General features: G+C 35.7%; 4 protein-coding genes across 5 annotated transcripts; 3 read left to right on the forward strand and 1 right to left on the reverse strand.

Moving 5' to 3' along the window:
• Positions 1 to 73: 73 nt before the first annotated feature.
• On the forward strand, positions 74 to 4753 carry LOC140880995 (transcription factor GTE10-like). The gene is made up of 11 exons (XM_073285932.1): positions 74 to 136; positions 744 to 2019; positions 2111 to 2159; positions 2268 to 2426; positions 2850 to 2923; positions 3007 to 3061; positions 3155 to 3229; positions 3300 to 3415; positions 3520 to 3586; positions 3860 to 3990; positions 4076 to 4753. Exons 2-11 carry the CDS (start codon positions 766 to 768, stop codon positions 4355 to 4357), a joined length of 2262 nt encoding a protein of 753 aa, XP_073142033.1. The 5' UTR covers positions 74 to 136; positions 744 to 765; the 3' UTR covers positions 4358 to 4753.
• Positions 4754 to 6229: 1476 nt separating this feature from the next.
• LOC140883904 (stemmadenine O-acetyltransferase-like) lies at positions 6230 to 9905 on the reverse strand. Its single transcript, XM_073290525.1, has 3 exons — positions 9621 to 9905; positions 8315 to 8503; positions 6230 to 7572 (listed from the first exon to the last, which is right to left on the reverse strand). The coding sequence occupies exons 1-3, from the start codon at positions 9772 to 9774 to the stop codon at positions 6251 to 6253; spliced, it is 1665 nt and encodes a 554-aa protein (XP_073146626.1). The 5' UTR covers positions 9775 to 9905; the 3' UTR covers positions 6230 to 6250.
• Positions 9906 to 12437: 2532 nt separating this feature from the next.
• On the forward strand, positions 12438 to 17555 carry LOC140881727 (elongator complex protein 3). Its single transcript, XM_073287262.1, has 8 exons — positions 12438 to 12986; positions 13571 to 13640; positions 13733 to 13905; positions 14472 to 14646; positions 15301 to 15467; positions 15578 to 15797; positions 15876 to 15980; positions 16896 to 17555. Exons 1-8 carry the CDS (start codon positions 12517 to 12519, stop codon positions 17205 to 17207), a joined length of 1692 nt encoding a protein of 563 aa, XP_073143363.1. The 5' UTR covers positions 12438 to 12516; the 3' UTR covers positions 17208 to 17555.
• A 621-nt stretch (positions 17556 to 18176) lies between these two features.
• Positions 18177 to 22905, forward strand: LOC140882442 (putative pentatricopeptide repeat-containing protein At5g08310, mitochondrial). Of its 2 annotated transcripts, XM_073288448.1 has the most exons (4): positions 18177 to 20689; positions 21495 to 21849; positions 22285 to 22379; positions 22648 to 22905. In XM_073288448.1, exon 1 carries the CDS (start codon positions 18307 to 18309, stop codon positions 20683 to 20685), a length of 2379 nt encoding a protein of 792 aa, XP_073144549.1. In that variant the 5' UTR covers positions 18177 to 18306; the 3' UTR covers positions 20686 to 20689; positions 21495 to 21849; positions 22285 to 22379; positions 22648 to 22905. The 2 variants fall into 2 exon arrangements, with proteins under 2 accessions (XP_073144549.1, XP_073144550.1); XM_073288449.1 differs by lacking the exon at positions 22285 to 22379.
• Positions 22906 to 23015: the final 110 nt, after the last annotated feature.

The following is a 23015-nucleotide window of genomic DNA, read 5'->3' on the forward strand; positions in this document are numbered from 1 at the left end:
TGCGGTCAGGATTTTCAGAGGCAGGAAGGCTTGAAGGTAACTTCTCTCCTATAAATAGAGGCGATAACACCTGCTTCATCGCAATTCGCAACTCTCTCTCTCTCTCTCTCTCGCTCGTACTCTCGTGTGTCTGAAGGTAGGGTTACTTTTTTCTCTCTCTTTATCATCATTTCCCCCCCTTTTTATTTGCCAATTTAAATCTTTTATTTAATTACATCAATTTTATTTGTCGAAGTATTCGTTTTACTTGACGAATCCCGGGCCTGCTGACGTTCTATTCTCGTTCCTCTTGAAATCCAACGTTTTGTAAGGAAAGTGTTGTTGATGCCAATTTCGTGATTTTCGTGCTTAGGGTTTTGATTGCGATGTCGTTTTACTGAACCTGACGTAAAAGAATCGAATTTTGATTTGGGTTTTTGGTTTACTGTTTGATGGGCCTCGTTGATCTTGCGTTTATTTGATTGGGTATTGAGTAATATCGGGCAAAGAAACAAATGGGGCAATCGTCGTTCTTTAGTGGGAAACAAAAGGTTTTCGAAATTTGATATTATAGTTAACAATTAGGCTTTGGGATTTTTTGTGTGCATGTATGTTGATTTGGCGCAGATTGATATATTCACAATTTGAAGCTTAATTGGAAGTTGGGGTTTTATGATCAAGGGAGATTTTTTAACGTGGAAGAATTGGCGTGCTCCAAATTTGGAGGGTTATTTATGTTTCCTGATGCTCTTCGAATTGTGCAGGTCGGAGATAGTTTTAGGCGTTATGGTGCAGAAACCTCGGAAAGCCTCGAAAGGTTATTCTTCTCGGTTTGTGCCTGATTTTCAGTATGGGGCGGAGGCAATGACGGAATCAGAAGGCTTTGGAAGCTCCGGTCGGGTTGAGGAAGGTTTAACAGCTTCAGAGGACTCTTGTGCACCAAAAAGCCAGTGTATTAAATTGAATGTGGATGACTATGATGGGTTTGACGTGCCTATGCAAACTTTTTCATTGTCTAGAATGTCAGAGTTGGAGAAAAGGGATTTGGTGTTGAAATTGAAAAGTGATCTCGAATTAGTTAGGTTGTTTCAGAGGAAGTTCTATTCTCTGGGATTAGATTCAGTAGAGTTTTCACCTGCATCTAATGTTCATGGCCGTCATAATGTGCCAAAGAGACCTGGTTCGGTGGAAACTTTTCCTATGTCTAAGAGTAAAAAAGCTGTGGGAGCAAGTAAAAAAAAAATTCCTCCTGGAAAAAATGGTTCGCGCACAAAAGGTGGGCAACTTGCAGGAAAGCGAATTGAGTCGGTGAAGCAGCCTGCACGGAAGAATACCAATTTTGATGTGTTGATGAAACAGTGTGACGCATTGTTGAAAAATTTGATGAAACAGAAAAATGCTTGGATTTTCAATAAGCCCGTTGATATTGTCGAATCGAATATTCCGGACTACTTCACTGTGATAAAGCATCCAATGGATTTGGGCACAGTGAAAGTGAAGTTACTTTCAAATCAGTATTTCGGTCCAATGGAATTTGCTGCCGATGTAAGGCTCACCTTTAAAAATGCAATGACGTATAACTTGTCTGGAAATGCTGTTCATATTTATGCAGCCGGTTTGAGTCAATTCTTTGAATCGAGATGGAAATCAATCGAGAAGAAGATTCCTTCATCAACAAATGAATCCACACCTTCTAAATCTAGTGTTGTCATAGAATCTGAAATCGCTTCCATGCCTCCTGTGAAGAAGCAAAAAATTGCTCCTACTGAGAACAAGCTCGATCGAAAAACTGAAAAGCGGGTGATGACTGATATTGAGAAGAAAAGATTGGGTGAGGAGTTGGAAGCATTGCTGGAAGAATTACCTGAAAATATTATTGAATTTTTGAAAGATAGCACTTCGAATGGAGGTCAAGTGATTGAAGACGAGATTGAAATTGACATCGGGACGCTCAATGATGATACCCTGTTCTCGCTACGGAAACTTTTGGATGATTATCTACGAAACAAGGAGAAGAATCAAACACTGAGTGAAGTTGAGGTTCATATCTCCATAATAATTCATGATTTCTCGACTTTTCATTTGATGCATGTTTTGGATTGTCTCAGTATTGCTGTTTTTGTCTTTACAGATACCCAATGAGTCTGGTTTTAGCAATCCATATGTCCAGCCTCTCGTAGGTAATTATCTTTTCTCCAATGAATGCGCATCACGAGATATGCTTTGGTTATATTTAGGGGCTCGTTTTGGTATTGATTTATTTCATGTTCTTCCATATACAAATTAAGGCGATGCATCAGCCGATGAGGATGTGGATATTGGTGGAAATGATCTGCCACTTGTCTCAAATCTTACTACCATGGAGATTGATAAGGATACCGTACCAAGAAATACCAAAGACAATAGTTCAAGTAGCTCCAGTAGCGATTCTCATACCTCATCCAGTGGTTTGTTTCCATGTTTTTCCTCAGTTTCAGCATCTATACTCTGATTGGTATCTGGAGAACAATAATTATATAGGCTTTCATTATTGATTTGATCACATTATTTCTTAAGTGTTCGCAAGGTCATCCTGTTTTTTCATGAGATTTAAGGATTTAAATTGTGTAAATGTATTTCCCTTGCCTTGTAAAAAGGATTGATATAAGTATTATTCGTCTTCCTTTTCATTTCTAATCCTGAAAATGTGTTTTTTTACTTCATTGCCATCTGCATGTCCCGGAAACTGGTTATTCCGTTTCCAACTTTCTATTGTGTGTCTTCTTATTTTTGGTAATACATATGATTCATCTATTAAAAGAGAATGTAAAGTTGTAAACGATGGATTTTGGACTTACTATTCTTTTTTACCTTGATTTTTGTCCACCCAGATTCAGAGTCTGATGGCTTGTCTGCGGGTGAAGCAGATGGTCCCAGGAACTCAGCTGAAGCAGGTGCATCAAAGGTATACTTTGATATTTTCTGTCTTTTCTCCTTGCACAGTCGGTGGATTTTGTAATGTTTTTCCCTTTCTTTTGATGATGCCAGGTAGCTGTAGCTTCTATACTTGAGCCACAGAAAACTGACCTCAAAAATTCCTATGGTGGGTGGTCAAGGATATGCGAGTTTCTGGGCATATTTGTTCAATTCTACTGTTTACATTCTGATATAGTTATATGATCTGAGATTTCTTCAGACTGCTTGAACGGGGACGCGGAGCAAAATTTATCTTCAATTGTGACCTCTAATGAGCCTAATTGTCATCAAGAGGGTAAGCAATGAAGAAAAAGTTTTCTATTTGTTGTGCAGAATCATCTGACCAAGATGCCGTAACATTTCAGAGGAGAGTGCTCCACATGACAGGCTAGTCTCCTCTGATAAGCTTTACCGAGCTGCTGTATTGAGAAGCAGATTTGCTGACATTATTCTTAAAGTCCAGGAGAATAATCTTGAAAAGGTATGATTGGTTTGCTCGTGTATTTTTAAGGCTGGTTGCTTTCTTTTACCCTTTTGCGGTTGCAACTGTGATTCTAAGTTTCTAACTGTTAAAAATTATTTTAGTGCGAAACACCAGGCACGGGGAAACTGAAGGGTGAGAAAGAGGAGCTTGAAAGGTGGAGAAGAGAAGGTTTGATTTCCTTGAAACTGTAGTGATGAGCATTAGTTATTATATGCCTTCTGACCTTTACTCGGAAGGATTCTTTTATTTTAAATAAAAAAATCTAGTGTTTTATTTTTGGGTTAACTAGTTTAGCCCCCCATAATCTGTAGAGGCTCTCCTTTGCCAGTCTTCTCCTCTCTCAACAATTCCTATGTTTGCCCCTGCTTGGTTTTTGTAAGCGTTGGAATGTTAGTCTATTTCATTAATATTTGAAAGCGTGAGTGCGTGACTTGTTTTCAGAGAAAGCTCGGTTACAAGCGGAAGCCAAGGCTTTAGAAGAAGATAGAAAGAGAGCTGAAGCCAAAGCAGAATCGGAGGTCAGAAGGAAGAGGGAACTGGAAAGGGAAGCAGCACGCCAGGCTCTACAGATGGTACATTGATAAGTTTTAGTGGGAAGTTGAAAATATGGAGTCTTAAGTTTTCCCATTGTTTACTTAAGTATTAAGTTGTTGACAGATGGAGAAGACTGTTGATATTAATGAGAATAGTCGATTCATGGAAGATCTGGAAATGTTTAGATCCGCTCCAGACGAGCACCTGCAGAGCAGTTTAGTAGATGACGCAAGCCCCGAAAACTCTCAAAATGGTCTCGATGGTTTCAAATTTCAGGCAAGTGGTAATCCGTTGGAGCAACTCGGATTATTCATGAAAAGCGATGAAGATGAAGGAGTTGAACAGCAAAGCTCTCAGTCTCCAAGCACCTCAAATGATAATCGGTCAGAAGAAGAAATGGGCTGATCAGATTCTTCCTGATGATCGGCTATCAAGTTCCTTGGACTCTTTGAACGTTTCACACATTCGGGAATGAAGATCTTTTCCACACGACGCTGACCCGAACCTTGTTTCTTATTCTTTTCAAAATGATTCGTGCCAGATTCTGACGTGAAGCAAGCCCGGGATCTCACTTGCAAATTTTTCTTCATGGGTGAGAAGGGTCGTTGTCGAAGCTACGTCTCGCAGGACGTGCAGTCACGGCTCAAGTATGAAACTAAGTTCATTCTTCCATCTCTCAAATCTGTTGCTTTTAGGAAGGAGAAACATGATTCTTGATATATGAGAGCACACGGACATTGCACGATGTATACATTCTGAAGTTTAGAAGAATCACACATTATGCATAGATTTTTAGTTTCATGATTTTGTTATTTATTTGTGTATGACCTGAGATTCATTTAGTTGTTACCCTCGGGTCGAATCTCTGATTTTGAATGGAGCGTATAATAGGGGAGGATTACGTATTAAATATGATACGTTTAAGTTTTTATTTAATTATTTTTTAAAAAATAAAAAAAATCAAATTGGATTTAACGGTTTAAACACATAATAAAAAATATTGAATATATATAATTATAATTTGAAAGTGTGATCGTATCAATTTAAAGTATACATTAAGAAATCAGCAACGCGTTAACCAAATTTATAATTAAAAATAAAATTTATATTAAAAAAACATAATATAAAATAAATGCAATCTAAATATGTTTATTTAGGTTAACCAAATATTTCTATAAATTGATCAGAAATAAATTAATTTAATCAATTTTATTTTTTTAATTGATAAATATTTTATTTTTGTCTTCTTTATAATTTTTGTAAATGGTTATCAAATTCGCAACATAAAATTAAAAATTTGATATGTTGATAAACAAAATTACCATATTATTAATACGTAAAAAGTAATTTCATAAAACATTTATTAATTATATAATTATTTAAAACCAAAAAAAAAAAAAAAAAAAAAACTTGGTACATGGGGACATTGTACCATTGTACCAAGGTCCCACGAGTGGTGCAGAGAGCGTCCGTCGTCAGCACCAGCGGAGGCTGCATTTTTTATTGCTCGTATTTTTTTAAAAAATTAGAATTAAAAAAAAACCTCGACTTCTCCATAAAGCGGTGTAGGAACGAACGCTTGTCACTTTACCAAAAAATATGATTGATAGTAATGATGCAACTCAAATTTTTTAAAATCACAACAGCCCAAGCGCCATGGTTTGATCGTTGTACTAAGAGGGATAATTATTGTTCCCAAACAATCTCCTTCCCAATAATTGCATTTATTGGAATCAATGAGAATCGAACCCATGACTTTGACTCTGATACCAATTGTACGACCAAACGCTTGTCGTTTTACCAAAAATTATAGTTGGTGATAATAGTGCAACTCAAATATCTTTTCATCTATTATTAAGTAAGTGATTTTTATTAAATTACAATTATCGATATTATTAATTAAATTTACCGTGATTATGTTATGTTTAGTGTTATATTCGTTAAAAAAAATATTTTATTCATAATATTTATTTAAAAACCCTAGATGAAATAATAGATAGATAATAGATTATCAAATAATCGGTTGTCTAACATCTGCAAGCTTCAAAACTTGGTACATTAAACATCTGTTTTTTTGAAAAGAAAATAATTACATGAGTCTTGGTTTACACTCTTTCTTAATTATAAAACTTTGCTTGATCAACTAAATATTTATTTCTTATCATGGATATTTTTGCAATTAACGAGAAAAAAGAGAAAAAAACTAAGGTGTATACTACAAGCACCACCTCTAGCAATTTTTCTAATTAAATTGTGCGAGTACATGAAAGCCATAAGCTTAGGTATCTCACTGCTTAATCAACCAGAAGAAGAAGAGGATGAAAGATAACCTAAGAATTCCAATTTCTGATGAAGCCTCTCCATTTCTGTTCCAGCCATCACAACCCATGCTTCAATTCCTCCTCCACATTTCACAGAATCAAGCAAAGTAATCACATTCTTGATACAAGTACTACCAGGGCTCACCCAAACAGGCTTCCCCCACCCAAAATCTGCTTCATCAAACGCTAATAGACAGTAACTGCTGAATCTGAAAACCTCAATATCCTCATCAGAACCCAAGAATCTGCCCATCTCCATGAAGTTCTCCTTAGCAAGATGACAACCCTTTTCACCCAACAGCTCTGCCGTATATTCGGTGTCGATTTTCCCGAACGCATCTCTCATCTTTTGCACCAACTCAATCCAAGCTGTTTGATCATCAACTGTGGCAACCGCCTTTGTCATTTGGAAAAGGTTACCAAAAGAACATTCCGACAAGAGTTGAATCCTTCCCCTTAAGTTAACAGGGTGAAAAGCGACCGATTTTCGAGGTTCCTCGACCCCTTTTGCCACCATGCAATGATACCACAGAAAACCAGATAAAACCTCAACCCAAGTAGGATTCACTATGGAAGAGTTCTTTACAACTTCCTGTTTCAATTCATCAAGTTCAGATGCAGTGAAAACAAATCTCTTGGCGACGTACTTCGCAACGGGTGGCTGCACCGCTAGGCTTCTGAGATTTGGCTTGAAATCAGGAGTGTTTCTTGGTGGGAACACCGTTGCAGCGTTGTACACAGGAGTCATTAAATTGCTTTGATCCCCACAAGAAATGGCGGCCCATGATTTGATAAACGAACTTAGTGTAAAACCATCAGAAATCCTATGTGAAATGCATGTCCCAATACAAAATCCTCCACACTTGAAGAAACTAACCTGAATTGCTAATTGCTCTTCACAACTTGATACGGTTCCATTGGATTCGAATGGAACAAGCTTGTCTAGTATATCGTTTTCGGGGCATTCGGTCAAGGCAAAAACCGAGCCATCGACGTATGCTTCTATGTATAAAATCCCTTCGTCGTTGCAATGAACTGAAGCCTGGTCTGTCATCCTTCCAGCCAGAGGATAAAAATGGACTAGAGAATCCGACAAAGAATTCTTTAGCCGACGCGACATCTCGGATCGGGTGGCTGTGTTCTTCTTGTCGTGGAAAGAGTAGTAAAGAATCAGAGGTACATAGGTGTTTGGAATTCTTTCATCAATGAAAGAGAGATTGTAATCTCGGAGTTGAAGTGGGGTTGGAGTAGAAGGCTTGATGAACTCTTCACAAATTTTGTCAATCTTCATTTTCAATACTGGAGGAAGTCAAAAGTTCATCAAGATATCAAAGATTACTCCAATGATTCACACCAGTTGTAAAACGAGAAGCATACATAAAAAAAACTAATTATACAGCAAATCATTTATAATATTTAACAGTTGAGTTTTGCCAAATTCATGGGGGTGCATGTGATTTGTACTACAAGATATTATTTATTATTAGTCAACATATTATTTTTTTCTATTGGTTCTCCTTAACTTTCATGTGATACATAATCATGTACCAAAGACTGTGTTTGGTGCGATAATGTAAGATCGTGGGCTACGTTTGGGGTTTAACTCTTGTTTGACATGTTCTTTTTAAAAAACTCACTCAATCAGTCATACCTATGATTAGATGAATTTAAAAGAGGGAAAATAAGCAGATCGATATGTGCCAAAAAAAATTCAAGAAAACATGACAAGAATTGGCAGAATTTAAAACTGACTTGTGACATGAAAACGAAAAAGAGAGAAAACTCGGGCTCTCCAGAATTTCAGTAAACATTGTCCGATAACGATATGTGAAATCATTTTGCACAAGGCAATTTGATCTGCCTAAGATGGCAAGACTATATATACCATCATGAAATTCCGAAATACACATTTAACCATAAATCAAGAATTTGAGAATCATAAAGCTTTTCCTATGACTGTAGGAGTCATTCCACCAACACTAGATGAACAACAAAAACCTTCCTGGCTGTGAACAATCAGTACTGCTACCAAACCGAATACCTTCGGTGAACAACAAAAACCTTCCTGGCTGTGAACAATCAGTACTGTAGTTGTTTTTAAGTATTATGTATTGCAGGTCAACAGTATGGTAGATCCATATCAAAAACCTCCCAGTTATCGTCTTCAGGATCGTCCTTCTTCTTTGGAACCTCAGCTTTGTCCTCTCGTGTTGCCTTGGCTTGTGGTCGCCTGGTTACCAAGAAATGATGTTTTAATAATCAGTAAATGAATGAGAAGTGAAGTAGTTAGGATATGAATTAAGAGTTAAAATCAATGACAATAAATTCAACCACAACTCTTACAAAGGTTGAAAGCACTGGTACACCTTAGAAAATATCAAAGAGTTGAGTCCATTTTCGGAGTTTGATTTCGTCTACCTACCAATCTAACTTACAGTTTCCCAAAAGAACAAAACCCAAAACATTCCTTCTTCTGGTGTGAGACACGATGAAGCCTTGGAAAAATTAAGTACAGAGTACCCCAAAAGAACAAAAACCAAAGCAAGCCCAGGAAAAATTAAGTACAAAGTAAGCGGAAATAATCCAGGTACAGATAGTAAACTCAGTGGAACTCAATACTAGACCGAGTTAAAAGTTTGTTAGAACCATCGAGCAGCTAGGGAATTATGTGCATTCAGCACCAGCCATAACTGCTCTTGGCTCGAAAATTTTTAATGAAAGACAAAACCAAGTGTTTTACTTATGCTCCAAATGCGTGTCTCAATTCTTTAATGAGCAGAAGATTTGCTTGCAACATCATTCGTAATAAAAGTAAAAAGTGTATCTATGGAAATCTCATCCTTCAACGACAATAGCTTCACAAGTTGAGCAAAGGGATGGAGCCATGGGAATAGAACTCCCCGCCTTCTGCCCCCATTAAAATTTTTTGCTTGAATTAGACGTATGTGCTTTCTCTAATAAAATTTATGCAAATTAATGGTTGCTGTATGATTAAAACAGCCCCCGGTTCTGAGTTTTGTTTCGGCCCAGCTAAAAGAACATCGCAATACATGATCGTGTGAATAACTTGTTTCAATGACAATAAGCGATTCAGAACCTCTGGTGACAATAATTAAGACAAGTCAGCTGTTATTTGGGCTTTTCCGGTGCTCATTATATTTTTCACATTCTTGACACCACAACATGCTGAAGTTGAGTATTTTTCTTCACACGTTAATCCTTCAAAATCAACAATCAACACAACAAAACTCATAAATCAGCAAATAAATTGAACATAAACACATATATGCATCACTCCATTAGACCACTACCATCTTATTCTCCCATAATCAAATAGAAAAACGGACCTTTTCCTGTTGCGCCTAGCGGCCTCCCTGGCCTTCCTCTTCCTCTTCTCTTGACTGGTTTCGAAAAACCTTCTCCGCTTGGATTCTTGTATAACACCCGCCCTAAAGACCTCCCTTCGGAACCTACCGATGAGCCTATCTTCAGGCTCATCATCGCGCACAATCACCTGAACATTGTAGGCCGAATTAAAGAACAAGGTGTTTGCGAACGCAAGTGCGGGGAAAGCAACGGACAAAGAACCAATACCGTTTAAATGCTGAAATGGGCGGTCTTTGTCTTCTTGGTACTGGGTTTTGCGGGGATGCTTTGACGGTGTTGTGGGGATCAAGAACTGGGTTTTGGGCTGGAGAGATAGAGGGAGCGGCATGTGCTTTGATGGGTTGAGTGTTAGTAGTTGTGGGGGCGGAGATGGGGATGTTTGCGGGGGGAGTGGGGTTGGGGGGAAGAAGAAGAAGTTGGTGGAATGAAGTTTGGAGATCGCCATTGATGTTTGCTTGTTGAGTGGAAAAATGGAAAGGGATTTAAGGGACCGAGGGGCGAGGGTTTTGGCACCATTTGTTTTGTTTTTTAAATATTAATTAATTGTTGTTCTTATTATTATTATTATTATTATTATTATTATTATTATTATTATTATTATTATTATTATTATTATTATTATTATTATTATTATTATTATTATTATTATTATTATTATTATTATTATATTATATTATATTATTAAAATTTAAAATATATGAATCAATTATATTATAAACTATATTTTTATTATATTATATTATATAATAATTACACTCATAGTACTAAATATTTTTTGTGTGTCAAATCATACCAAAATTTACAACTAAAGGGGGTGTATTCGTTGAAGAAATTTACTAACTTTTTTAAATGACAAACTTTTGTGGAGTTGATAGATTTTCACAGGCTTTTATAGAATCTCACAGATGACTTTCACAGAATCTTGCAGATTTGTTTTTCATGACTTTTATTGACATTTGTAAATTTTTTTCATAACTTTTATTGGCATTTGTAAATTTGTTTGTAGAACCATATGTGTTTTGTAATTCATGATTTTGATTATGATTTATTTATTGGAATTATTAATCGAGTATCAATACCTTATATTTATCTCTCTTTAAAATAATTTTATTTCTTTAAAATATTTTTACCTATCATATAAATAATTTTTACTTATCAATTTGGTTTATAAAAATAAATAAGTAGTATTAAACTTGTTGCAATTAAGAAATTAATATGAATCTATAAAATTTGAAAATATTTAATTTTATACACTATAGTATTCTTATTTATATAATATATATATATACACACACATTTGTGTTAATAATTTTTTAAAACTACGTAAATATTTCAAGTCAATATATACAAATCATATACATATACATATTATTATTATTATTATTATTATTATTATATGCATATGCATATTTATATTAAAGTTAATAAAATTTAAATTTTGAATTATAATAAAAATTAAGGTACAAATTAAAATATAAAAAATAATTAAAACATAAAATTTTATATAATTAATAATGAATTAATTATAAAAAATAATTATTGTTATTTTAAATTTATGATTAATAAAATATTATAAGTTTTTATCGTATAGTATAATAAGTTTTTATTTAATTTTTTTTATCAATATGATTTTAATTTTCGTGAGATTTTGTAATTAAAATTCAAAAAATTATTAAAGATAAAATTTTTATTTTATTTTATTTTAAAGGGGTGTATTGGTTTTTAGAAATAGAAAAAAATATGTTTGTATATATATTATTTTTAATATAACTAATATTTATGTGGCTAGTGTATAGACTATTTTAATAGAAATAAAAAAAAGTGTGAAAATTTTCATCCAAATCTTTAGGTTAAACCAAAGACAATTATGGACATTTTATTGTTGTACCTTTGCCTTTAATTATTGTACTTAATAGAATTCCATGGAGTTTTTAAAAGTTAATTGACATTTTGAATACATCTAGAATTTTGTAGAGTTTTTAAAAGTCAAGTTTGAATACCACATGACTTTTAAAATTCCACAAATCTTCATCTTGAATGCCACTAAATTTTTGTGGAGTATCTAAAAGTCTAGATTGAATACCTCTAAACTTTTAAACTCCATAAAAGTCATTAAAAGTATACAACCAATACACCCTTCTTTTATCAATAATTATTTTATTTTTGTTCATCCATGTTTTTTAATTTTTTTTAACAACTTGTGTAAATTGAGCTTATTTAAGTAAAGTGTAGCACACTTTGAAATACCAAATCTACCAAACGATTTTTTTCCAAAATGATCGATTTTCTCATTTGAAAACAAACATATTCATATCATTTGAAAACAAACATATCATATTCATCAGTATTTTTTTTTTTTTTGGAAAATACTATATGTACATAGAATGTTACACATTGGGTTACACACTCCACATGAAATTACAAAATTATTCCTCCATTTTATTTGAAAAATTCTTTTCAAAATATATCAAGGATATTTATATAATGTCAAGTGTAACGTGTAACCTACGTATAACCCTCCGTGTACATGTAACATCACTTTTTTTTTTTACTTGACACAACTATTCAAACATGTTGTACAAATACATAACGTAGAATCTCCCACATTGTGCATGGATTAATTAAAAAGAGAAAAAAAAGTTTAAAATATTCGAATAATAAAAATCCACCATATAATTTAGGAAAATATATTTTATAATTTTTTTTAAAAAATATTTGAAAAATATATAATATAAATAATAAATTCTTAAGGTCTGGACTTTGATCATAATAGCAAACAGACCCCCCAAAACTTCTATCATCATCAGCAGGTTTTTACCTCAAGTAATCCCCAGTAGGCACCGGATCTTACGTAACATGGCGGCGGCGGCTGTTGCCGAAACTCGAAAGCTCCCGCGGCCGGGTCGCGGCGGAGTAATATCTCATGGACTATCAGAAGAAGAGGCCCGGGTCAAAGCAATCGCGGAAATAGTGTCCACCATGGTCGACCTCTCTCGCAAGGGCGAAAACGTCGACCTTAACGCCGTGAAGTCTGCCGTATGCCGTAAGTATGGCCTCTCTAAAGCTCCAAAGCTGGTAGAAATGATCGCAGCCTTGCCAGAATCCGAAAAGGAGATGCTTCTGCCCAAATTGAGGGCGAAGCCAGTTCGAACGGCGTCGGGAATTGCTGTCGTCGCTGTTATGTCGAAGCCTCATCGCTGCCCGCATATTGCAACGACGGGGAATATTTGTGTATATTGCCCCGGGGGCCCTGATTCGGATTTTGAGTACAGTACGCAGAGTTACACTGGATATGAGCCCACTAGCATGAGAGCTATTAGGGCGAGGTAAGGTATTTTTATGTTTATTTTTTTGGGGTGTGCTTACAGTTTAGATGGCTGTACAGAAGTTGTTTCTGTGAGTGTTCATGTGTGGTTTGTAATTGTATGGGGTATGGCTGTTTAAAACTCGAGTCTTGCTCCCTGTTAGATGGCTGTCCTTCATGTTTGAATGTATTATGGGAGTTTCTAATTGTGTGCGTTATTTAGAGTAATTTATTCGTTTTTGTTCTGACACTTTATAAATTCTCATGCAAATGCTTTTCGTTTTGGTACTGGTTCTTATAGTGGAGAATCTGCGCCTGAAATGTATAAATATCAAATTAAAATCTTGCATTTGCTATAAACTTTACCGCATTAAATTATATGAGCCTTCTCATTTTATTACATAGAACTTTGCAGCAGTAGGATTGAAGGATTTGGATAAAGAAACTCTTAAGTTGAGGATTGGTTTTTCTTAAACATATGCTGTTTAGACGCCCAATTATTTGGGTGTTGATTTGGTCTTCTTCAATTTGCATTTTTCCTTGGTCTTTAAATTGTGAATTATACGTGTACTAAGAATCTGATTATTTTTCCTCTGGTGTTCATAGATATGAGCCTTATGTTCAAGCAAGAAGTAGGATAGATCAACTTAAGAGGTTGGGCCACAGTGTTGATAAGGTAACTTGGTTTTCACTTTCGACAACCTAAAGCTTTTTCATCTGGTTAAAAAATTTCCTTATTTCTTAATTCTATTTATGTTGCTTATGCAGGTTGAATTTATTTTGATGGGTGGTACATTTATGTCATTGCCAGCGGATTATCGTGATTTTTTTATAAGGAATCTTCATGATGCTCTATCAGGGCACACCTCTGCCAATGTTGAAGAGGCAGTTTCCTACTCCGAGCACAGTTCCACAAAGTGTATTGGAATGACTATAGAAACGTAATTTGCACACTAATTTTTGCTTCCTTCCTTTTCTTCTTAAGCCTAGTCCCTGTAGTTTGCCCTTATGATAGATTTGTTATTGGTGAATGCGGTTTTTCTTGTATTCAGTTACTGGGTGTGCTTTGGAAACATGGGGTAAATGTTTGCATTGATTCTCACGCTCCGAAACCTCATATTTTGTGTGTTATCAGGTTATATTTTTACACACATTAGGAGAATAAGCACTAGATTCAGTGTATTTTATTTGGCCTGCTTTGGGGTAGATTTGACATCTTCTGTTGGCAGTTTGTATTTTGAATATGCTTAAGAATTTTCATCAACTAGATTTTTGAATGCCATGACTTTGTGTCCTCTCTTTAATGAGGCTTGATTTTCATTTTGTGGCTAGTCTCCAGGACATACACATGCCTCAGTTCACCAATAGAAATTAGAAACCATGAGCACCGAACAAACCTTATTCTAAAACTATCTTCGTCATTGTTTTATTTTTGTGATTTGGATATTATTTTGACCAGTTCAATTTGCAACCTATAACTCACTGTGATTTTATTTCAAAAAATTAGAAGGCCAGACTACTGCCTTGGACCACATTTGAGGCAGATGCTGTCATATGGTTGTACAAGACTGGAGATTGGTGTACAGAGTACGTATGAAGATGTTGCCCGTGACACCAATAGGGGCCACACTGTTGCAGCTGTGGCTGATTGCTTTTGCTTGGCTAAGGATGCTGGTTTTAAGGTGTCCTCTGAATTAAATTAAGTCATGTCTAATTACTTGTGTTCTATCCACATATTTTCTACTTTCTATCTTTTGGTGCATTGCTGGTCGCATTGCTCGTGTATAAGATGTGTTGGACTTGTTGAGTTTGTTATCATAGCATAATTTGTGGACTCAGTTTTGGTAATCTGTTTTTTTGTCCTAGAAGAGCTTGAAAATGTCATTCTGAATTAAGTTTTGGGCACTACAAATTCCATTTACAAGCATCTGCTTTATAGGTCAAAAATAGCAAATCTTATAAGCTTATAGAATGAATGAAAACCTATTAAGCCTAGACAATGTAGTAATTATCAGTATCCAGGATGCATGTTGTCTTACTGTATCGAGAAAAGAAATACTAATATATGATTATTGTTATCACTATCATTTTGGCGATCTATGGCATTGGTGCCACTTTGTACTTTGGGCTAGCACAATTGGAGTCGAATCACATGCAATGTGATGTTCTTTCTCACAAATGGTTTAATCACTCTCCAGTAATTCCATCAGTTCCACGTCTTTTGTCCTGAAATAGTTCTACTGATTTCGATGACTTTACGGTGTCAATTATCTGGTAGTTCGCCTTCTAAGCTCCAGAATATGAATTTTATCAATGAATTCATACCATGTTTGTAGGTCGTTGCTCATATGATGCCTGATCTTCCAAATGTTGGGGTTGAGAGAGACATGGAAAGTTTTAAAGAGTTCTTTGAGAGCCCGTCATTCAGGGCTGATGGGCTTAAAATTTATCCCACTCTAGTTATTCGCGGGACTGGTCTTTATGAGCTTTGGAAAACTGGCAGGTATAGTGAATGAAAATGTTTACTTTTGACGTATTTGCAGGTCCTGGAAAAAATTGTTTCTTAAAAAAAAGGTTGCTAATCATTGTTGTGCATTATGTGGTTAAATACAGGTACAGAAATTATCCACCTGAACAGCTAGTAGACATTGTAGCTCGAATCCTAGCGTTGGTTCCTCCCTGGACTCGTGTATATAGAGTTCAAAGAGATATTCCCATGCCCTTAGTTACTTCAGGGGTCGAGAAAGGTAATCTTCGGGAGCTAGCTTTAGCTCGAATGGATGATTTGGGCTTGAAATGTCGAGATGTTCGGACACGTGAAGCTGGAATCCAGGCAAGTGAATATTTTTTCCTTTTTGTTCGAGCATGATTTTATGCATTGCAGCAAACTCAATTTGTGATTTAAATTTAGGACATTCATCACAAGATAAAGCCAGAAGAAGTTGAGCTAGTCCGCAGGGATTACACTGCAAATGGGGGTTGGGAAACTTTTCTTTCATATGAAGATGTACGCCAGGTGCGTCAACTTTCATGCTTCTTTCTTCTTCTGACAAGTTGTGTTGCTTTTTATGTTCAAACATGTTTGGTGGTGTGTTTCCTTACTGTATTATCAGTCTATGTATCTATAATCTAGCATCTCTGGCCAAAATTCACTGTGCCTGTGCATAGTATATTATATTTGCTCACTCTTCATTTCAAGAACTTTACATAAATAGGTAATATAATAGTAGGGTTTATTTGTGTTTTATTTTTTATCATCAAATTGTTTGAGTCTGTTGCAAGTACACGCTGTTTCCATCACGTCTGAGCAAAATTATCAGATTTGAAATTTCGATTGGTGGTCAGTTGGGTGTGTTTCTAAATGGCATTGCTGTTTTACGTTGCGCCACTGACTAGTGTTTTCAAGACATCGTTTTAAGGAATCAAAATATTATATAGTTATCAATTTCTCTTCGTTTCCTTTCTATTTATTGTTATTTTTATTTGCAGTCTATAAAAATTGTTGAAACATGCGAGTTATGAGCTAGTTTATTTGGTTTTATGGGATATTTTTAATTTTTCATAATACTATCAGGAACCTGTATAAAAACAGCATGGTTGGCTATGAACTTTGTACGTTGGGCCACTGAAACCTCATGTTTTCATGACATTGAAATATTGAATCAAGGAATCAAATGTTAACTAGCTATCGATTTCCCTTTTTCCTTTCTGTATTATTGTTATTTTTATTTGCAATCTGTATAAAACCGGTTGAAGCATGTCAGCTATGAGCTTTTATTTGGTTTTATGGGACATTTTTATTTTTTCACAACCTTATTAGGAACCTGTATAAAACCAGCACGGCCACTTATGAACTTTGTTGTCATATTACGTGCAATATTTTTAACATTATAGAATTAATCTGTCCTAAATTTTTGGTTACTGGAATCAGGACATACTTGTTGGGTTACTACGGTTGCGTAAATGTGGACAGAATGTAACTTGCCCAGAGCTCACAGGGAAGTGTTCTATTGTCCGTGAGCTACACGTTTATGGGACTGCAGTTCCTGTACATGGACGAGATGCCGATAAACTGCAACACCAGGGTTATGGTACATTACTCATGGAGGAAGCCGAACGGATTGCTCTTAGAGAGCACAGATCGTCTAAAATTGCTGTCATCTCTGGTGTTGGAACACGACATTACTATAGAAAGTTGGGTTATGAACTCGAAGGACCTTACATGGTGAAATATCTAACGTGAATTATATAACTCGCAAGCAACATTCATCTGTGGGATTGGAAGTATAAATTTGGGTTATGTTACTTGTTTGGTGAAGTGTACATTTTCAAATTATAGCGCCTCTCTTTACAAGGAGGCCGATGCTACAACTCCAGGTGCAGCTCGGTCCTAGAATTCACATTTCATGTGGGGTTAGTTGATTCAGTCGCCATTACGTTCTGGAATCAAGTTTGAGTGTAGCTCTGTATGGTCATTCCATACGGATGGAAGGGCAAATTTTGTTTAGTTATAGTTAGCAGTATGTATTCTATAAACATGGGAATGATTTACATGTTGACTCAAAAATAAAAGAGACTTTGTATTAATCACCGATGTAACATTTACGAGTTTTCGCACCAAATAAATGGTCATAATAGGTTAGATGAAATACACCTAAAAGTGTCAAAACGGGTTAGCGGGACGGGCTGGGTCGGCTCACAGCTCGTCGCAACCCATCATTAGGCGGGGCCTTTAGGCAGGAAAATATCAACCCATTTATTTTAGGTGGCGAGGCGGGCCAACCCGGCAGATATACGTGTGATTTGACGGATTTTGACGGGTACATTAGACGGGACGTGTCAGCCTATTTTTTTAGGTGGGTTAATGCCAACTCAATCCATTTATTTTGTATGACAGGACAAACCTATGGACTTAATTCATTTTGATTACACCCGATGCAACCTAAAATATCCATAATTTCAAGATCTATTTTGTTGGGACATTTCAGCACAAAAGAGATACGAACGCTTTTCTTCCTCTTAAGGAAAATATTAAGCAACTATATTTTAAATTATAAATTAGAAACATCAAATGGAATAAATTTTACATAGAAAAACGTACATTTTTTTAACTAAAGAAAACAATAGATAAATAATTTGGGTGAAATAAATAAATATTATAACTATTAAAAAAGCAATGTATCCATATTTGGAGAGCAACTTTATTAATAAATCAAGCCACCCGCCATCTCCATCTTCAAACGCCGGGGAGAAGATGCGGATAGCGTGGGAAAAGAAACCTCTGAATTCCGACGATAAATAGCAGACAATTCAATCGAAATCGAAGAACCCGATTCACTTTCATGGCATTGTATAAATGGTGGATCCCGAAAAAGACCCGGAGCATTACTCTCCTTTTAAAACCAGCGATGGATCATTCCATCAATTCAACTGTTTCTATGAACAATAGTTGTTTTCGTTCTGTGAAAAGGAGAACCTTTTGCAGCTATGCAAATGTTAGCGCAGCGGAAACCCTCGTTTTTATCTTTACAACGAGACCATTTTCTTTAGAGTCCCCTCAACTTCAAGAATTGAGCGCAAAGCTCACGCCTGAAATAGTTGAAATTGTCCTCAAATCCTTGCGAAACTGGAGGTTAGCTCAGATATTCTTCAACTGGGCGTCGAATCAAGAAGGGTACTTGCACAGTTGTTATACTTATAATGCGATGGCTGCGGTCCTGGCAGATGCTCGACAAAATGCCCCACTTAGAGAATTGGCTGTAAATGTATCAAATTCTTCGTGTTTTTGGACCCCGGGTGCTTTGGGTTATTTTCTTAGGTGTTTAGGCAGTCAAAGCATGGTCAAAGAGGCCAACTTTTTGTTTGATCGAATGAAAAGTTCTGGTCTTTGCGTTCATAATTGTTATAGCTACAACTGCCTGTTAGAAGTTATCTCAAAAGTAGGTGATGTTAGTTTGATGGAATATAGGTTGAATGAAATGAAAATTTTGGGGTTGTCCATCGATAAGCATGCTTTGACACCGGTGCTGCAGTGCTACTGCAATGCCGGGAAATTTGAGAAGGCTTTAATGATCTTTAATGAAATGAATGAAAAAGGGTGGACTGATCAGCATGTATTAAATATTTTGGTTCTATCGTACAGCAAGTCTGGGAAAGTGGATGCTGCCTTTGAGTTGATTGAATGGGTGGAGAGGAATCTCAAGTTTAGCTTGAATCAGAAGGCATTTTATGTTTTGATTCATGGGCTCTCGAGGGAATGTAAATTAGACAAAGCTCTACAACTATATTATAAAATGAAAAAACTAGGATACATGCCAGATATTGCAATTTATGATGTGCTGATTGGAGGTCTGTGTAAAAATAAGGAGATTGAAGAGGCACTAATTTTGTACACACACATGCAGCAATTGGGTATCTTTCCTGATGCGAGAATAGTTTCCAAGCTGTTATCATCTGTTTCAAATGAGAGTGAGATGGTTCGATTGCTTGAAGATAGGTGGAAGACATTGCCCGAGGAAGAAAGAAGTTCATTTTATTATTCTGTTTTAACAGGCTTTATTAATGACGGCTTCATTGATAAAGCTTATCACCTGCTGAAGGTGAGTATGGCAGCTGGAGTGGACAGAGATACTCAGGCTGACAAAATCTTTTTGGTGGCGGAAAATCTTGTTACGAGTTGTTTTCAAACTGCCATTGATGGTTTGTGCAAATCAGATAAATTAGATATGGCTCTAGACCTATTTTATGATATGGATCGAAGTGGTTGCAAACGTGATTTGTTACATTTTAATAATTTAATTCATTGCTTAAGCAATGGTGATAGGTTGGATGAATGTTTTCATCTTCTAAATATGATGAGGACGTCAGAATTTCAGCCGAATCATTTCACCTTCAACGCCATATTTGGGTGTTTATGCAGGCGTGGGGATTTTGCAGGGGCTCTTGATATGTTTAGGGAGATGCGTGCAAGTGGGCATCAGCCATGGATAAAATACTACACGTTACTTGTCAAAAAACTTTGTGAACAGGGAAAGGCAGTTGAAGCCCGTAATTTCCTTTCTGACATGACAGAAGAAGGATTCCTCCCTGATATGATTGCATATTCTGCAGTAATCGATGGTTTTATCAATATCGATGAGCTAAATCAGAGTCAGGAACTATTTGAAGAAATTTGTAAACGAGGCTATTCTCCGGACGTAGTTGTCTATAACATTGTTATCAAGGGGCTCTGCAAGGCCTATAGGATAAATGAAGCTGAAGAAACTTTTAGTAAGATGCTTGGCAAGGGGCTTGTTCCATCAGTTGTTACCCACAACTTGCTAATTGATGCGTGGTGCAAAGCTGGTGATACTGATCGTGGTATGCTTTGCTTTTCAAGGATGAAAGAGAAGAAACAGGAGCCCAATGTCATTACGTACACAACTTTAGTTGATGGATTATGCAATGCTGGAAAACCTGATGATGCTTTAAAGCTTTGGATTGATATGGAGCATAGTGGATGTGACCCAAATAAGATTGCTTATATGGCTCTTATTCATGGGCTTTGCAAGTGCAAGGAGCCTGATGTTGCTGTGGTCTATTTGCAGAGGATGGAAGAGAAGGGGATATTTCCTGATGCATATATTTATGAAGATTTAATTGTTGCTTATGAATCTAAATCAAACACAGCCATGGCTCACTTAATATCAGAAAAGAAGGCAAAGCATGGCATCGCTTCCTGACCAGGTAAAGTTCGACGCTGAAATTTAAAGAAATTGTTTGTTAAATTGTCAAGGAGAGTGCGTGACATGATTTTTTGATGTGTGATTGTTCTGTATATCATGTTTTAATTGATTCTCCTAGTTTCAGCTTTGATATCTATACATGGTATGTCTTCAAGTTTCCTAGAATTACTGGAAGTTTAGAATTTATAACCAGTGGATCGTTACCTGGAAAAAACAAGATGGCCAATAAGCTTCAAAACTATCAACTATACCATGATACATGAGTTTAGCAAGTGTACCGTTTCTTAGTTAGTAACCTTGATGATTCTATGTACTTTCGTAAACAGTCTTGATAAAACCTGAATTAAGGAACTGAATTGAATAATTTGTCTTTAAGTATTGCCATTCTACTCGGTAATTTGAGGGGCTAAAGGCATGACACATGAAAAAATGATATTCACTAAGAGTATAGCTTGTGAGTTTTCACTCATCCAGTATAAGGTGACCTATGCATGAATCGGTATAGAAGTTGAAGACCTTGAGCATGCATAGTCCCATCCAAAAAGAATTTAACTAATACATAAGAAAATATCTCATCATGAATCGGTATAGAAGTTAAAGACCTTGAGCATGCATAGTCACATCCAAAAAGAATTTAACTAATACATAATAAAATATCTCATCATGTATATGATCAATATGTTCCTATGTATAGGAGAAATCACGAACAATTAATCACTTACCAAGCAAATTGTGAACAATTAATTTCCCTTGGATTACTCATTCTGATGTGGAAAAGCATTTGCTGATACTTTTGAATTTTCCAGGTGACATGGTGTTTTTGTGGCCGCCAATTGTTTTTTTATGTTAATACACTAGACAACTCAGATGCAGTGCTGGAGAAAAATGAGTTGGGGTAAAACAATTGGGAGAGGTATATTGGAAAAGACTAATGAACTGTACTGGTATTCTTGAACTGATATTAAACTGGAAGATTATCGTCCCAAGACTCGTACCATGGGCTATCGTTGTTGCAGATCCACGTTATCATGAGTATCTTATCGATTCATTTGTCACAGCTAGTTGCTGGCGCAGCATCTAACTTATTCACCAGCAAAATTTCTTCCCTGATGATTTCTAATTTGTGCTTCTCCCAGCTCAAGGATGAGTTAAGAAAATAAGGTAAAGTTTAGTTTTGTTTTGTTTTGTTTTGTTTCGAGGTATTTTTGAAAATTATTTTCAAAGTACTTTTTTTAAAAACTGTGTATTATTTTAGTTGGAAATATGATAAAAGTTTGGATACATTTTTAAAAGAAGCACTTTCCATTGTAGATGTCACATGTCCTTTGATTTTTTTAATGGCTTTTAAGATATTTTGACTATATTTTAACATATTCTTTATCGGCTTAAAATTATCTAAGAATTGAGTTGTTTTGAGAATGGTGAAAATTTGAACTGAAAATAATAATTATAATTATATAGAAAATGTGTGTTCTCAGTACATGTTTCGGAACAGAAACTGAAAATGTGGTGAAAATGGTTGTTTTTTTATTTCCTAAATAAAAACATTATTGGAAAACACAGACAAATAACTGCCACAAATTTCCCTTGAATCAGATACAGTACAGCTTGCGTAGTGTCGACATGGAATTGGATTGAAGAAGTTGGTGCACAATTATATGAACTTCAAAGAGAAGAAAAACATTACGTTGGTATACTCTTATGTTTGGCTTATGTTGATTTGCATTCTTTTCATGTTTGGAGGATTTACTTGTGTGTCTGTTTTTTAAACTATTTTTTTAAAATAATTTCACCTGGCCAGGAAATGCATGCATTCTCCAATTTGTTGTTCCCCTCCCCTTTTAAAGCCCTCGAGCCACAGTGGAGAAATCATGTTATAAAATGGTGCTTTGTATCTCATGTTACATGTCCTTATTTAATTACACAGACAATTAATAACTCAGCATCCTTCATTTGCAGACACGCTGAATCACGTTGCGATGTGTTCCCTGGTTTTGTTGATACAGAGTTCTGGAAGCTAGTTTCTGCTGTTTAGTGCCACCATGCCATTCAAATCTCAACAGGGCTTCATAATATGAAAGTTCTCTTGACAATACGGTATCTTATGTGTAATTTGAATGGTATGCATTATACAACAGGGCTTCAGAATATCAAAGTTCTCACATGAAATCGAGGCTATGATAACACCGATAATGTAGAGGTTGAATTGAATTAGTTCGAAATCCATCCATCCAAATATAACTTTTCTTTCTACGTGAATTTTCGAAAAATCAGTGCAAAGGTGATTTTTTGGCAAATTTTTATGTTCTTTTCTTATTTTTCTTGGG

The sequence above is a fragment of the Henckelia pumila genome, chromosome 2 (assembly GCF_033568475.1).
Source record: "Henckelia pumila isolate YLH828 chromosome 2, ASM3356847v2, whole genome shotgun sequence".
NCBI classification, from domain to species: domain Eukaryota; kingdom Viridiplantae; phylum Streptophyta; class Magnoliopsida; order Lamiales; family Gesneriaceae; genus Henckelia; species Henckelia pumila.